At 35.4% G+C, this 17,229-nt stretch overlaps 2 protein-coding genes across 4 annotated transcripts in view; both read left to right on the top strand.

Annotated features, from left to right (window-relative positions):
- The window catches only part of LOC140774895 (protein HAPLESS 2), a 33,335-nt gene extending 29,613 nt beyond the window's left edge, over positions 1-3,722 (top strand). The window contains exons 14-18 of one of the 2 annotated variants that reach the window (XM_073118080.1): positions 49-142; positions 254-342; positions 1,469-1,587; positions 2,723-2,823; positions 2,914-3,722. In XM_073118080.1, coding sequence (XP_072974181.1) covers positions 49-142; positions 254-342; positions 1,469-1,587; positions 2,723-2,823; positions 2,914-3,422 — 912 coding nt within the window. In that variant the 3' untranslated portion in view covers positions 3,423-3,722. The remainder of the gene's footprint in view (positions 1-48; positions 143-253; positions 343-1,468; positions 1,588-2,722; positions 2,824-2,913) is intronic. The other variant, XM_073118086.1, reaches the window with a different exon arrangement.
- A 1,023-nt stretch (positions 3,723-4,745) lies between these two features.
- LOC140770283 (plant UBX domain-containing protein 8-like) lies at positions 4,746-16,631 on the top strand. 2 transcript variants are annotated; one of them, XM_073111385.1, is made up of 11 exons: positions 4,746-4,985; positions 6,766-6,827; positions 6,974-7,535; positions 7,617-7,700; positions 7,777-7,898; positions 8,892-9,141; positions 9,239-9,442; positions 9,521-9,685; positions 11,551-11,694; positions 11,775-11,831; positions 15,998-16,631. In XM_073111385.1, the coding sequence occupies exons 1-11, from the start codon at positions 4,902-4,904 to the stop codon at positions 16,103-16,105; spliced, it is 1,842 nt and encodes a 613-aa protein (XP_072967486.1). In that variant the 5' UTR covers positions 4,746-4,901; the 3' UTR covers positions 16,106-16,631. The 2 variants fall into 2 exon arrangements, with proteins under 2 accessions (XP_072967486.1, XP_072967495.1); XM_073111394.1 differs by lacking the exon at positions 7,617-7,700 and having other exon boundaries at positions 4,747-4,985; positions 15,998-16,629.
- The last annotated feature ends 598 nt before the right edge of the window (positions 16,632-17,229 follow it).

The raw sequence follows: 17,229 nt of genomic DNA, 5'->3' as shown, positions 1-17,229 counted from the left end.
TTGAGTGGTCAAACCAACATAATCCATTCAGCTTCCTCACAATTGCAGGAACAATTCTTTATTATGAAACCAGATGAGGTTGTTAGTCGTTATTTCTACCTATATCCGACAACAGATCAAGCTTCTAAATATAAATGTGCAGGTAAGTTGCAAATAGAAGCAAAACGAGATGATTTATCATTTATTACATGTGGGATGATCGTTAAGTTTTTATTTACACCTTGTGTGCAACCTTTTTTGTGTTTGAATGCAGCTATTTTGAAGGATTCTGACTTTGCTGAAGCTGACCGAGCAGAATGCATGTTCACTACTACAGCTACTATTCTTGATAATGGATCACAGGTTTCACATATTTCCTAATACTTGCTCCTGATTTAGAATTTTATCATTCATGACAAAAATGTTTCTTGCTCGCGTCTAATAGATCAGGTCTTTGGAAAGCTATGTATGTGAGTCTCAGTCTTAACTATATTTTGTACGAGTCTTTGTCTGTATGGATTAATTTTTCAAAATTAGTTGCCTGCCAGTAAATCGAAAGGTTTTGTAATAAATGCCAATAGTGGAATTCCTGAAGAGAAAAATAGATAGAGTGCATGTTAAGTGTCGCAACCTGAAATCAAAATAATGACTGCCTATACCACAATAAAATTTGAGATTCATAAAGTCTTAACATTTAATTTTCAACATCCACAATATAAAAGAACTATATATATATATATATCAATAACTGCAAGGCCAATTAATAGAAACTCCTAAGGGTATTAAAGAAGTTTAGCAGCAGGTAGCCAATGCCTTCCAAAATAACTAATGAGACAAAAAAAAAAAATAATCAAAGTCCTAAGTGGGGTAAAATGTCCTGGTACACCACATTTTTTTTCTTACTCTCTCTCTCTCTTTTTCACTCTTTTCTCATTTTATTCGCACTCTCACTTTCTAACGGAGCCTCCTTGTCTTATACATGTATGTGTCAGCTGAGACAGAGCCACACGACTTTGGTCCTATAGACCTACATTTCGTTGGACTTTAAGCCCCATGACCTGTAAGCCATTTGGCCAAGTCACAGGGCTGCATGCTCCATATCCTTGTGTCCTGTAGGTCACGAGATATAAATCCCCCTATCATGCTCATGCTAATGAGGAGCTTCCAAGGATTCTACTACTATTGTTAATGTAATTTATCTTTTATTACGTGAATTGAAGTTTTATATCTGCTTGCTGGACAATGACGTACAAAGTGAGATTTAGAGAATCAATTTAGGTTCTATTCTTAAGAGCTCAACATTTGCAATTTGACTGGAAAGATTTAATCATTTAAATAGCATTGACATGACTAATTTAATATTCATTTTGGTACTCAGAACATTTGTTGCCTGTATTCAAGATATCTCCATGTATCCTTTTGAATTAGCAAAGTTCCATTTGTTCAGACTTTCAGTCTGTCACAATTAAATTCTTTCAGTTTTTTGTAGATTGTTTCTGCTGATGAACCTAAGAAGAATGGTATAAATGGTTTCTTTCAAGCTATCAAGGGCATGTGGAACATGATTTGGGGCGGTGTGATTGATTTCTTTACCGGTAAAGCATGTCGGTACGTTTTGTAAGTTGGTTGATCTTAGTTAATTTAATCTGACAAAAATTCTTGATTTTCTTCTTCAAGATTTTGCTCCTTTTCATTTCAGAAACATTCTATATAGAATATCACATTTTAGCTACATTATTGTTCAATCCTTTTGATTGCACTAAGAATCACAGCATACTAAGTTACACGCTCATACAAATTTTATTTTGTAGATTGTCGTTAATGAATTTCCCTCTGAAAAACATGACTGTTCAAGTGTGGCCTATCTACTAGCGTCAACTTTTTGAAAATTTCTGATGGACCTTTAGAAGGCCCCTCAACATGCTATCTTTCTAGGGAAATAGATATTCTTTCGCGAAGCGCACATTCAGTGTCTTAAATCTCCTACATGGCAAGAATAAGATACCAATAATTGGTAGGAGGTGCTTCATGGAGTTAAAGTGAAGATTAGTAGAATTTACTCTCTATATGGTATATTCCAAAGGTGTAGAGGCCTACTATATGGTATATTCCAAAGGTGTAAAGGCCTAGTTTCTTAATCAGAGGAGCAAACTATTAGTTCACCAACACCGAAGTAATTTAACTGGCATGACAAAAGTGAGCAGAAATGTGAGCGAATAAGAAGCAAAAGAGGACACAAGCATTTACTATTGCATGTTTTACTTTTACAATGTTATGGTGAACATTTTTGATTGTTTTCCACAAGACTTCCTATAGGAAAATCAGGATGATTTTATTCACTTCAACTTTTAGGCTTAGCCATCAGATTCAGGGTTGTAACATCTCAATAATTCTTCTTGGTAATGACACAACAAGTACAATTTATTGATAGTTATCCACGTTAAAAATGTGGGTCTAATCACCTTGCTCATGCAAATACATTTTCAGAAACTAATCTTAAAAATGTTTTGATGAATATGCACCTAAGCTATATGCTCTATACTTTCTATGAAGGTTTGACACTTACTATAGGTGTAACTTTGAAGAAGAAAATTTATTTTTTTAATTTGGTAACTAATACTTGTAACATCATTAGGGTAATTATGGTTGTCAAAGTGCAAAATTTGATTGAACATCCTTCCTGTAATTTCCCTTTCAGAGGTGTATTCATAGTGTTCAGTTCTTTTCTTCTTCTTTGAAATAGGAGAAAATGCTCAAGCTTTTTCGACTTCAGTTGCCACATGCGATATATATGTGTGAGTTGGATACTGATGTTCGGATTACTTCTAGCAATACTACCAACAGGTATTTCTCTTTCATCAATATCATTAATTGGTTAAGATTTAGATATCTTTAGCATCCTGTAAAAATAAAATTTTGTGTTCGTGCTTGCAGTTGTTGTTCTTCTGTGGCTGCTACATCAGAAAGGCTTTTTTGATCCGATGTACGATTGGTGGGAAGATCAATTTAGAACAGAATATCAAGAAGATCAAATGCACTCAAATCACAAAAAAGGGCTCAAACAATCTCGACATCATGGATATGATTACTCCAAGAATCATAAAGGCATACAACATCCTTACTATGCACATAAAAAGCTAAAAAGCAGTCATACTCATCATGTGCTTGATAAACATGACCGATCCGAGTCAGTGGAAAGTGGCCAATACCTCAGACATGATAATGTTCTTCGTGTTCATCAAGAGGGTCACAAGTATAAACATAGCAATGCTTCAACTGTTCTGCAGAACAGACACAAATTGAGTAGGCATGGACCGTTATCGAGAGACTTGGAAGGTATCGAGCACAAAATGACTAAGCAGTACAAGGAGAAGAAAGCAGGGTACCACCATGGTCATGATCAGCTACATGGAAAGCATTTGAAGTCAAAAACATTTCGATGAAGATGATCAATTTTTTGTTCCCCTTTTTCGCATAATAGATTGCATATCCATCCTTTTAAACGATGGAAGACAATGTACATCTATTTATATACTTACATGTATGTACATAATTGCATGTACATTTAGCTAAGTGTCTTTGTTTATACAGATTAGGAATACTGTAGTCAGATAAAACTCGAGATGACTGAATTATACAAACTGACTAAGCAGAACAAGGAGATGGAAACAATGTACAATTATCATAAAAATTGGGACATGTATTAGCTTTTGGTGTCGGAGACACAGCTTTAAAGGCCTTCTAAGAAATGGCAAAACCTTATGTTTTATTTGTGTTGTTGGTTGTACAATATTGAAAGTTTAATTTTGTGTTGTTGGTTATACAATATTGAAACTACAATCGTAAACTATTGTAGGGGTAAATGTTAAACAATTTTTCATTTCATTTTAATTTTTGTGTGTATATTTTACGGGTGGATGTAAAAAAGATCTTATTCGTAGCTGGTCATGATAATGGTTCTTACTCGGTTGTGATAGTTTATTTGTAGGCATAGTATTCTCTTATTTTGCCACTAAGCTACCACCTTACTGATGTCTTAAGTGGCAAGATTAAGTCCTCTTCAAAAGAAAGTATTGAGGACTCATATCACACGCTCATCTAAAACCCATTAGTTTCTTATCAATCTTTTATCTATATTTTACTAAAATAGAATCTATACTTTCTTTTTATCCATCATGTTTGCGTCCACCTTATAATCAGCACAAACCCAAAGGTGTTATACAATTTTGGGTTTAATTTAACTAGATTATTTAAACAAGACGTGTTTATATTAGCAGTACTAACCCAGCTAATTTAACTTATGAGCTATAATTTAGATAAATGAGTTAGTACATAGATTGGAAAATTAAATTAAACGTCCTCCTCAAAAAGAAAAAGAAAAAGTGAGGTGGTCAAACTATATGCATTTAATGTTTGAAAAAAGTTATCAAATATTAACGACAGTATCTACGGGGGCGATATATAGGTTTAGTAAAACCCAGCAAATCTATGGAAGTAATCGAGCATCCAACTCGTTTTCACCAAAGTTAAAAACACTTTTCACTCCAACATCTCCATACGGAGCACGTAACAGTAAACAGCCCTGATCAATGTATCAGTATCACCTAAGTCCACGTTCCCTCCTACCCCAACAAACTCTTATTACAGGTATCCAAAAAAGCCCAAAGGAAGCCTTGGATCTCAAGTTTATAAATAAAAGATAAAGGAAAGAAATATATTATTTTTAAACACCATTTCGGCATCTCCCTCTGTGGAAGAAAACTATTTACTTGAGGGAAAATAAAAAAGAAAAGAAGAGTATACTAAAGTGTTCAAGACTCTTCCTTTGTTCTCCATCCCACGTTCTCTCGTCCCGTCCTCTCTCCGTCCCTGATCGAAGTCGGTGGGGGGAAAACCCTAATCGAGTTTTAACCTTGATTCCAATGGCGAGGCCGCCGCAGGACGCGATCGAGACGTTCATGAGCATCACCGGCGCTTCCGAGGCCGTCGCGGTGCAGAAGCTCGAGGTAGGATTCTCCTTTGCTTCCCGATCCCTATCTAAAGTCGGTTTCCTTGTGGTGCTGCAGGGTCCTTTGCCCGTTCTTGCGGTTAGTGTTCTGTGGGTTAGGGTTTCTTGGTGTGGTGCTTGATGTTTGGCTGGAATGGTGGATCGAAAGGGTCTGTTTGCGTCGGCAGGCGTTCCTTTTCTGGAGAGAAAGGAACGACCTTCCGCGAGGTGGTGATAAATTTGGATCGAATTTCGCGTTTTGATACTGAGATGAGGTTTATTAGATCTGCGGCAACTGTTTCAAAGAGAAACTATATTGGTTTGCGAGATTTCTCGGAGTTATAAGGAGTGATTCGTGATGAGAAATGGGACTATTCGAATTGTTTCATCTCTGATGAAATTTCGTTTCTGTAATCTTTGTTCATGATTTATCTATACGGGAGAGCATAGAATGGATGATTTCTGAGATTGGCAGAGATAATTTAATCCTTGGGCTATGAAAAATAACTCCATATATTTGTACAGGATTCTCTAGGCTTGAGTAGAGGAGATCGATCTTTTCTTTACTGCCTCCTATTGTGCTTATATTCCGTATGCTTTTTTTACTTCTAATCCAGGAACTGCTTTTACTGTCAGCAGAATAGGTTATCTTAGCTGGTTATTCGACTATTACGTGGAGTTACAAATTTCTAGTTTCTTGGTTTGGCTCCTAATAGCAGATAGCTTATATGTCGGGCAACTGGACAGAGATTCTCGGCTTCACATTTAGTAGGACAGCTACTCAGCAAAAAATTGTCTTGAGAAAATCTTCTTTTAAGTAGTAGTAGAGTTACGTTAGAGACATGAGAATCTGTCATACTAATATGTACTGCAATTATATCTGATTTTCTGATTGAAAGAATGACATTAGAAATGATAAGTACATTTATTTCTTTGAATAACAGCACTATTAGAGACCCAATGAGCATCCACATCGACATATTGTACAATAAAGTTCAAAGTTCTTATACATATCTTTCTTCACGTGTTGGATTTACTTCAAGTCTTCAACATTTCTTGGCAAATGGAAATTAACAACATCAAAAAAGTCTTCTTTATGCTTTGTTACTGTTGGCTTGTTAGTGGGCAATGATGTTTCTTAGCCAGTTTGGAATGCAATAGACCTGATGTAACTTCGGCTGCTTGGTGTTCTTTATCATTATATGTTAACTTGTTTTCTTCTTGATTCTTCTTGGTTTAAGTCTTTTAACTTGACTTTAGGATCATCTACAAATTAATTTTGTTTTTCATCTGAGTAAAGTAGTTTCACTATCTCTCTGAGCATTATCCAGATAATCTTGAAAGAGCTGTTGGGTTGTATTTGCATTTGTTACCTCTTTCCTGAAGAATTTTGAGATAAATGATTGGATAGGTTGCAGGACTTATTCTGCTTCTGCTAAATCTTGATAATGTCCTTGAATGTTAAATCAGAGTAAACGTAGTGTTACTAAAGAGTAAGCAATATCACATGTTAGGCCTAACAGACATGTGCATTCAAGGCTGATTTCCTCATTTTTTTGAAGTTATTTATTTATTTATTCATGTGAAAGGAATCAGAGATGGTAGATTGTCCTGGAGACAGATTAGAAATTAAAATCTTTAGTCTGGCTTCACTACTATTGCCGCCAATCCTTCATTGTTTCTGTTGCAATAAATTTCTCCTATATCTCATACCTTGTTTGCCATTTTTATGACATATTGGTTTCCTGAGATAGTTACATGACTTTATCAGAATCATTTACACATGAAATCTATCTCAGGAGCATGGTGGTGATCTGAACGAAGCTGTGAACGCGTACTTTAGTGAAGGAGATAGGACTAAGTATGGTATTATAATTTTGAATGCTTCACTTGTCCTTTCTATGAAGTTAATTCTCATACATTGGATAAGTGTTTCAATTTTATTTACATTTAATGCCATCCTTATTTTGTAAACTGAAGTTATGGTGTGTGATAATTCAATGGCAGCACACGCCAAACATCTCTCTCTACCCATCATGATGATATGATGGAAATGGACGATCCGATTGATGATATGTTTGGAAGATCTCCACTTCTATCTGCAGCTCGAGACTTGAACCCATTTGCGCTCCTAGATTCAAACTTCCGTCGTAGTTTTTTGGATGGTGGTTCAGCTGCTGGTGTTTCTGGTCTTACTCCACGAGTTTCACATCCGCGGGAGGTACGAGAGGTACCCATTGAGTTTAAGGATGGTAGTGCACAAACAGGGAATTCTGGTCGAGGACCATTGATTGAGGATATCTCTGGACATGAAACCTTGCATGGACCGGAGATTCATGGGACTGTCATTATTGATGATGAAGATGATGATTTTCCATCAGCACCTGCTGGGCTTCAGAATAATGTTCCTGGTGATATGTCATTTGGAAAACGTCCTGGGCCCAGTGCTTCTCCTTTGGTTGATGTGGCTGACTACAACAACGATATAGAAGAGGAAATGATCCGAGCAGCAATTGAAGCTTCCAAAAGGGAAGCTGAGGGACATTCAGAACAGTTTCAAGTTCCTGATGTACGCCATTTGTTTCCCAACAAGTTCTTTCATCTGTTTTCTTTCTAGCCATGCAATTTTCACCTGATACATGTTTGGTAGGATATAATTGGTCCCAATGTTGACCATAAGCCACCTGCCACGGATGACATTGAACTTGCACGAGCAGTTTCTTTGTCCTTGGAGGTTCTCGTTGTGCTCTATTTTCAGTCTTATTGTTACTTTGTTGATGTGTTTGATCTTGTTGTGATATGATCTACAGACTGCCGAGCAAGAAAGAGCACGAGCACTTCGTCAAAATGAAATGCAGTTTGGAGATAGCTCTTCCAACTTATTTGGCAAGCTGGTGGAAGATACAGGAAAAAATATTACATCAAATGGAAGGTGAATATCTTCTGTTTCTTTTCGATGACAAATTTTCAATTGTTCAAATGGTTTAGTTACAAAAGTGACACATTTCTGATACTGCATTTTTGAATTGGTTATCATGTAATGTATATTGTAATGCTTTGGTGGAGTGCTGCTGAGACTATGGAGACTTCGACGATCTTTTCCCTTTCCTCACCCCCTCAATGATGTCCTCAATATCTTTTCCCTTTCCTCACCTCCTCAATGATGTCCTCAATAAATGAGTACTTTGGGTTATGATGAGGCATCATTTTCCTAGACAGCATGTAGTAAATTTGGGGACATGCAGAAGTAGTGGATTACATAATTGTTACAAGGAATCATAATCTGCAAAGTGGTGGATATGTATTATACACATTCAGGAGGTTGTGCAAGGATTTTCTCCGTTTGATTGATTTGAAATGCTTCTCTGTAGAACATGCTCTGTGTTTTGATGTAGCCCATTTAACATATTTCACACTTTATTACTTTAATATTCTTTGATCTTTGCTTATTAGTGATTCATTTGATAAATAGAAAATAGCACAGAGAAGAAGCACTTTAAGTTTTATCAGCTTGTGCTGAGCATCTACTGAAAGCTAGCTAAAACTCATTGGCTTGGAGCATAACTTGTAAGAGTTGACCAAGTCAGCTTTATTTGAATTGAGTTGGCATCTGATTTTTTGTGTACCAAATTATTCTTCTAGCTCACTCAATTAGCCATTTTGACTCATTCAATAGAGTTTAAAAGATTTTACTTCAAAAGTACACGTCCACTTCATTGAGTAGTGAGTCACTGTGACAAGCCAACTTTTCTATCTTTTCAAGCACTGGATAAAAATTGGTTTGACAAATTAAGTCCATTGGCATTCTCTTAGATGCTGCTCTCCCATATAGCATTGTAGAAGTTTTTAGTGATCATCACTGTATGTGTTTTCATAAATGGCTGGCTACTTGTGAGTTGCTCATACGTGTCCTTTCTTTTTGGAGGCAAGGATTTATTACGGAGAAAGTTGGAACATCAACTCAGCTAGTATCATATGAAGAAAACACATCTCTCCAAGAGGAGACTGAAGATATGGAAGAGGAACCTTTAGTTAGGCACCGTTCTAGGCGTTTTTCTTCTGGAAATGCAGGATCAACAGAAACTGGACAAGTGGTTCATAGCCCTCCCTCAAGTCCCCGGCTGCAGAACGTTCATGATCATCAGTACAATGGAGATGTTTTTCAGTCAGAAGAGGTACTGTAACTCTATTTTCTCATTTTCGAAAGCATTTATTAGGTAGAGATATAGAAGAGAAATATGCATACTGATCAATTCTAATACTTCAAATAAGTGGGGTGGCATATCTTCTGAAGAGCATGATGAAGCTGTCATGCTTGAGGCTGCAATGTTTGGTGGAATTCCTGAAGGAACCGCTTATCGTTTTTCATACCCACCTAACCACATGCCCGCCGACAGAAACCCACCACTATATCCTCGGGTGCCTCGTCCTCCATCACCCACACTGACAGCACAGCGCTTGCTAAGAGAACAACAGGTTTGATTGATTATTTCTCTAGTAACTTTTGTTTGTGTTCTTTTGTGGCTTAACAGTTATATATTTTGTTTTTTTCAGGATGATGAATATCTTGCAGCGCTGCAAGCAGATCAAGAGAAAGAGCTGAAGGCAATGCAGGAGGCTGAACTTCGTCGCTTAGAAGAAGCTGCTGCAAGAGAAGCTGCCCTTGAAAAACAAAAACAAGAGGAGGAGGAGAATCACAAGAAACAACTTGAGGAAGAGGTAATCTAAAACAAGAGTTAAGAATTTGTTCTTTATGTCTTTTCACTAATAAGTGTTAGCTGTTTCTTTTTCTTCCTTTGTTATTTCCAATGATAACCGTGCTAGTCGGTACTTGCCATGCCAATAGAGTATCGACACTCTATATGAGTGCATCCCGAACTGGCATGGACCTGTACTAACCCTTGCTGGTCGGCACTAGGTTTTTGCTTTCTTTATTTTACACTTTAAAAATTAATTTGAGGTGTACAAATAATATATTTAGTTCAATTTTACTAGATCTATTATTTGTAAGGGTCATTCTACATAGATCTAGCATTTTAGTGCCAGATTTTAAAAAAAAAACTCTTTAAAAATATAGGTAGCAAAGGGAAAATTTAATTTCCCCCAGAATTTCTTCCAAATTAAAAAAATTCTAAATTACCATGTCAAATTCATTTAAATTGGGTCATAATTGGTATTAAAGACATTAGATTGACTCCATATGAGTTGATTTGAATCTAAGTTTTATAATTTTTAGCTAAACTTTCAACAAAATTAGGTTTCCCCAAATTTTAAAAAATTCAAAATTAATGTCAAGTTCATTCGAATTGATTCAAAATTGATATAAAATCATATTGGATTAACTATATTCAACTAGGTTTTGGTTTTAATTGTGAAGCTACTGTCAGTTAGTTAATGTGTTCAATCATATTATGTATTGAATTATATTTTTGCTTGCTTATTACTATATTTTTGATAAAATAGGCCATTTACAACATTACCTAAGGATAAAAGATTCTAATATATACTTTAATGCATATATTCAAACCAAAACATGTATAAAAACCCTAAATAACGTATTAGGAGCATACTGCTGGACTAAAACGTGTGGCTATTGTCATATTGTACCAAATGCCTCCTTGTTTCCTATAAAAATATCACAACTTATTTGCCACACTGGTTTTTCTAAATTTTTGCAGTTTGCCATTGGCAATTAGGCATGACTACAGTACAGTTCTATCCCAATTTAAGATTTTTTTGTGGTTCCTATGTCAGATAATTCTTTAGTCATAAAGGATTGGCACTCGTATCACATGTTCAAGTAGAAGTACGATTGTAAAATTTTTGGTGGATCAGGGAACCATCACTTAAAGAACTGCAACTAAGACAAGGTTGTCCTGTAAATAGTTAGTTACTGGAAACATCACAGTATCATGTCAAGAAGAAGTCAAGAACAGAAGGATTGGAATGTGACAATTATACTTTTTTGGTTTTGATGCACTAGTTTCCTTACGAAATGCACATGTTGGCTGCTGGAGTTAACCTTGAATAACATTAGCTAAATAGAGAAAAAAATAGCATTTAGAAATCAGGAGAATCTTGGATATTGATCAATATAAGAATGAGGATATATTTGCACAGGAGATACAGTTTTCAATCATCAAGAGATTAATTTTGAAGTTAAATTGAGAAAATTAAGTTATAACTGTTTGACTGTCTGTTAATGTGTTGGGCCGGTCTATTTTAAGGATTTGGTGATTCTTCAGTTTCTCTACTGTCTCGACTTGATCTTCTTATGAAATTATTTTGATCTTCATATGGTAAGCTGCTGTTGCATTCTTAAGATTAAGTTCATTACAGATCTTCTGGAGAAATATTTTCCTTTCTTTTCTTTTAGTGCATCATCTAGGCATAGTAAAGTTATCTGTCTTTGAAGGAATCTTTACTTTCTTAGCATAGTCGTTTTTTATTATATTATTAAAAGATTGAGGTGCTACTTGTTATATATGTACAATGGTATCAAGTTTTCTTTTGATTGTGATAGTTATCTATATACTTGCTGGCTCATGTTTCACATGTCTCGTTGTAATGGATGCTGGACATAGGAATTTGAGAGGAAACTTGCAGCAAAAGAAGCATCACTTCCCCAAGAGCCTTCACCAGATGATGAAGGTGCTGTTACACTTCTAGTTCGCATGCCTGATGGCAGTCGCCATGGACGTCGCTTTTTGAAATCTGACAAGCTTCAGGTAGACTTTTGTGATGATCATAAGCTCATGATAGTGATGATGCTAAGATATATCATTCTTATTGATGTCTTTTGTTGCAGTTCCTTTTCGATTTCATCGACATTGGAAGGGTGGTGAAGCCTGGAACATATAAGTTGGTAATTTTCTCTCCCTGTAGCTTGGCACTGTTTTAGTTTACCGCTACTCATTTTAAATAATTGGATTGTGTCACATAAAAGCTTCCTTTCCCCTTTCATGATTGTTAAATTATTCAGTTTGATTGATTCTTTTTGTTGAGTAAAGATGTCTGGTTGGTACTATGGCTTAAATTGCATTACTAAAAATCTTCTACTTTGGAGGCTGCTATGTGGTTAAGTTAGCATGTCATCCAATAATTACATATTTGATTTCCACTTAATTATCCACCTAAGTTAAGCAGCTCTTCAATTACTTAGTTGCGGAAGATGAGCTTGGTTTCTGATGCCCATGTACTTGATGTCATTATTCTAGTTGTCAGTAATTCAGCAATTGCTAGAATAGAGTCCCAGATTTAGATCATGATTTAATGGCTGATATGGAAATTAGTTACTTTAAGAGTAAAGATAGTTTAATGTGCAAAAGTCTATAAAAAGAGGGTTAGATCTTATCAAGAAAACAAGATTAAGAGCCTTAACTGGTGCTAGAGCTAACAAACTGCATATTATGTGCCTGAATGTGTTTAAGTGCATAGGAATATCTTTGTAAGATTGGAGCTGATTGGAGAACAAAATCTTTGAGATGGAAATAGAAGAATGTAACAGATAATTGAAGGGCATATCCTTAATAGATTGAGTCATATAGTCAACCCAAATAATTCAGCTTATGGGACTTCAGACTTGCATGTTTTGTATTTGTTTCTGATGTGTAAGTTGGGGGAAAAATAATTAGGCACAAATATGAGTTATTCTTGTGAGACATCTGTTTACTATCTAAACACTTCTGTGATGTAGTACAACAATTAGGAGTTAATGGTTTATAAGAAATACAAAAGAAAACTTGGGACTGATTTTAAGGAAAATGCTGAAGGGATTAAACATGCTAAGCTCATAGAACAACTACTTGAAGAAATGAAAAGACACAGCAATAAAGATCAATTTCAAGTTTACTTGAATCAAGAAGAGTAATATTGAAGCAATCTCAAGCCTCACCTCCTTGTGTTCTTGCTTTAGGATTCCCCTTTGGTGAAATCAGTCCTCGAGTGATACAAGAATTGACAAGTGTTGATGCCCGGAAGAGCTTTTCTTGTTCTCTTTTGATATAGGACTGTCCGCTCATAGTAGCTATTGCCCAATTGTAGCCTCGGGGGCTGCTTCAATGGCTCAATGTGAAAGACGACTAGCTCTACAACTTTCGGTGCCACATTTTGTTTGATGGACGTCTGCAGGATGATTAGAGGTGTGAGTTATAGACTTTAAGGTAGCTGGCGGTTTGGAGCAGCTGGCTTTTGTATGTCTACCAAAAGGGAAAAGTGAGAGAGGATTGAAAAGAGAGATTGAGGATAGGAGTAATGCCTTAAACTTGCTTCAAACCTCGAAGTCACTATGATACGCTCTTAGAGGGAAGGTCTCCAAGGTGCTTAGGTCTCCATCATTATGGCTTGAGTATTTCAGTTCCTCTCGAAATATTAGGATATACTGCAAGGAGATCTACCCCATTTGTAGTGTAGCTGTAAAGCTAGAAACAAAAAGATTATCTACCTCTTTGTATTGACATAAATTAATATATTGATAAATATAATATTGTGTGATGTTCTTAGGAGATAATTGCTTGGTTGTTACTGGCTGATAGTCATGAAAACACAGACTGTAAGCAAATCATTTTGGTATAGGATCTCTAAATTCTACAGTAATTAAGTGTAAAATGTAGTATAGATGCATTTTAACCCTTGATCAAGCGATCACTAGATGAGTCATTCTTACTAATAGAAGAGAAGTGTATCTCTTGTAGATGGTATAAAGAGTAACAAAACCTTTTTTTTTTAGTAGTTCTTGAATAGGGAGAAATCGATGTTTAATTAATATACCTTTTGGGTATGTAAATTCTAAATGAATGGTGTTGCTCATTGATTTAGACATTAGACATTGATTGAACCTAATAGCAACTGCTAAGTTGTTCCTAGGTATGAAAGCTGTTTCTCTTATAATGGGCAATATAAAACGTACAAAGACAAACTAGTGAACTTATATCTAACGATATTTCATTTTGGATTACCTAAATTTATGGTCCAAAACCATTGATTTTCGAGAAGATATGCCAATATAGAAACAACTTTATGTTTGGGAGATTCATTACCTTTGTATCAGATCTTCCTGCTGAAGTCTTATTAGGACAATATAGAAAACAATTTTCACACAAAACTCACAAGCACTTGGGGATGAAAACTTATTTAACCATAAATATTAGGCCTTTTAGTCCATGTAGATGTCATTCTTATTTTTTATGATAGTCAACCGCTGGTATAGTGGTGTGCACGATTACAAAGTACCTTCCCTGCCGTTTTATAAGCCCAAATATCTATTTGGAGAAACCAGTTGCATAGTACCTTTCAAGCCAATGTTAAAGGGATTTGGGCCTAGATAGTCTCAAGGGTAGACTATTATTCAAGGTTTAGATGTTGAGTTTATGACCTATGTAGTCTGTACTTGTTTTTAAGCATGCGATACATTCTCTATTTCACAGAGATTCCCATGACTGTCCTGATATCTAAAATATAGATTGCACAAACTTATGTGTTTATACATAATCTTAAATGAAAGATTCATACTGCTTAATACCACTTCTGACATAAATAAAAATTATAAACGATCTTATTTATTGGTACTTTTTCTGTATATATGTCGCCCCCAAATGTAGATACTTTTAACAGACTGCAGTATCATATTGGGTGTCATGAGTTTTGCATTTTAAAGTCCCACATTTGTTTATATGTATATATATACTCAGCATATGACGTGCACTATGGAATTTCATCTTTTATGTCTTTGGTTAATTCAATAGATGAAATGCTAAAAAAAATTAAATATATAATAAAAAATAAATACATCTGCACATGCACGAGTAGGATTGTTGGGATCTTCACCCTTGGCTTAAGATCACACCTATTGGAAGTGATGGACGAAAGCCTTCTCAGAGGCGACATTTTCTCTTCATTCAGGCAGATGATGAATAAAACAGTTCAAGGGGCCGTCAGTGATTTGCCGAAAGGTAAATGTCTTTAGTTTGCTCATCCATAACCAATGCAATTTGTGCTGGTTATGGATGACTTAACCAAGGACAGTCAAACTAAAGATGAACCTTTGTGGTGTATGTTATTTGCTGATAATATATTCTTACATGGACAATCTAGGATAGGGTTAGACATTGAGCTAGAAGCATGAACAAGAACTCTAGGATATATAGGTTTTCAATTAAGCATATCTAAGACTCAAGTATGCACAATTTATTTTTAGTAAATCATGATATAAAGAGCAAAATTATACTTAATGGACAAGAATAAGGAGTTTTCCGCTATCTTGGATATCTGTAGTTTCACAAGAAGGGGAAATTGATGATGATATTACACTATAACTAGAATAGGATGGTTGACATGGAGAAGTTCGTCTAGTGCTGTGTGTATGTATTATGTATTACATGGAGATATAGGTGAGTGGGGAGGTATTGGGAATTTAACAATGCAATATGCTGCAAAGTTAGCTACTGTGAGTTGATAGCAACATAGGGAAGCATGACAATTTTAGAATTTCAGATGGACACTCCAAGTTTTTTATTTGTCGGCATGCCAAACTCTTGTACACGATTTAGGCCCTTCATACACCTTTGAGAGATAAATACAGTTAATTCGTAATTCACAAAAGTACATTCATTTTGGGATTGTCTATGTAAAAGTATCACACCAACAAATATTGAGTAATTAAAGAGGCTAGTCTACTCTAGCTAACTGTCCCTCATCTAGAATTCTAGATAACATAGTATGGGACCTGTGCCATGTGTGATAAAATTGCAGGTCAAGTCAAATAAGATCTCTTAGCAGCAATCTGGGTTCTGCGACTAACAGTGAGTTGTAACTCTGGAGATTTCTTTTGACTGCTGTTTTTAGTCTGTTTGGCTGTTGTATTATATCCTTGTGTTTCCCCCCTTAAATACTAGATTTACTTCTCATTATTCTTTTCTCTGACAAGTAGATAGAGGAGCTGGTGTCAACAGGTTACTATGTCATATAGGAACTTTGCCTTGACTTTGCTGGTGATACAGACTTTAACATGATTGCGCTATTTCAATCTGACAGGTTAGGCCTTACCCTAGGCGTGCGTTTACTGATGGAGAAAGTGCGATGACACTGAGTGATCTTGGCCTCAGCAGCAAACAAGAGGCATTGTTTCTAGAGTTAATTTAGAAAGTTGTTATTAGTATACAGAAACTATGAAATGACATGCCATGATGGTTAAACATAAAAATATAAATTTGGGGTTTGATGTGGTATTTGATGGAGATATCAGTGAAAGCAACTGGGACAGGAGTTCTCTCAAAGCTTTTGGCCTTCAAAAGCTTGCATTCAGTAAGAATTACTTTCCTGGTTATGGCTGCTGTCTGATCAGTATCAAGAAATGACTATGTAAATACAAACATAGTTATGGAGTCAAATGTGTTCTTCAAAAGATATGAAAGAAAAACTTTTTCAAGCTTCTCAATGATTTCTGAAATATCAAGATGCAGTTATTGATTTTCTTTTGTTGATGTTTGAGAGGTGATGGCTAAGTATGGACCTTGTTGTCTAGCTTGAAGCTTTGTTCTATTAGCGGTAGGGCACCAACGAGAGCCCTAATGGATGCTATGTTGCACTTGATCCTTCTAAAGAGCAACTTGCATCAAAGGGGGCCTTTGTGCATTAGGATGTCTCCTTTGTTGTTGAGGTTATTTCTTATCTGACATGTTTTTTCTTGGGTTGCTTGTTATCTAAAGACATTTATCTTCAAATCTTAAGCTAGTTTGTTCTTATAAAGATGACATTAGATTAATTGTTATGGATTATATAAATCTCATATTTGGTATGAAAATAATAAATGGGATTAGGAGTTCGAACCGAATGCTAGATATAAATTTAGAAAAATTGTGATTTACATCTTATATTTTTATTATTTACCAATCAAATTTTAAGATTTAATAAATATGTGCATAAAATATTTTACTGTTAAATCTGTTAACTAAACTTAATTAAATTAAATTAGAGGATTTTAAGTCAAGGTACTACTTTCTAACTAAAGATGAATCCTTTTTAATTAACAATTAATTTCAATATTTTGGGGAGTAGAATGCATCTTTTATGAGTTTCGAATTACGTTCAAATCCTTTGTGGGTTGTACTTGAAACTTCATGATTTTATAATATATCTAAGAAGACTATGCAATTAAAAATCTAATGCATGCCAAGAAAGCCAACAACAGTCCACAATACTCATTGACCTCAACTCATGTAACGTGAGCTCCCAAAGGAAACAATAAAATTAAGAACACAATATGA

This window comes from Typha angustifolia, chromosome 2, assembly GCF_048772165.1.
Source record: "Typha angustifolia cultivar Huaian chromosome 2, ASM4877216v1, whole genome shotgun sequence".
NCBI classification, from domain to species: domain Eukaryota; kingdom Viridiplantae; phylum Streptophyta; class Magnoliopsida; order Poales; family Typhaceae; genus Typha; species Typha angustifolia.
Note: the sequence above shows the minus strand (reverse complement) of the source record. Positions and strands in the feature narration are given on the sequence as shown.

Coding starts and splice junctions, on each gene's coding strand:
- LOC140770283 (XM_073111385.1), top strand. CDS start 4,902: ATGGCGAGGCCGCCGCAGGACGCGATCGAGACGTTCATGAGCATCACC. Junction 4,986..6,765: donor TCGCGGTGCAGAAGCTCGAG/GTAGGATTCTCC, acceptor AATCTATCTCAG/GAGCATGGTGGTGATCTGAA. Junction 11,832..15,997: donor AGCCTGGAACATATAAGTTG/GTAATTTTCTCT, acceptor TCAATCTGACAG/GTTAGGCCTTACCCTAGGCG.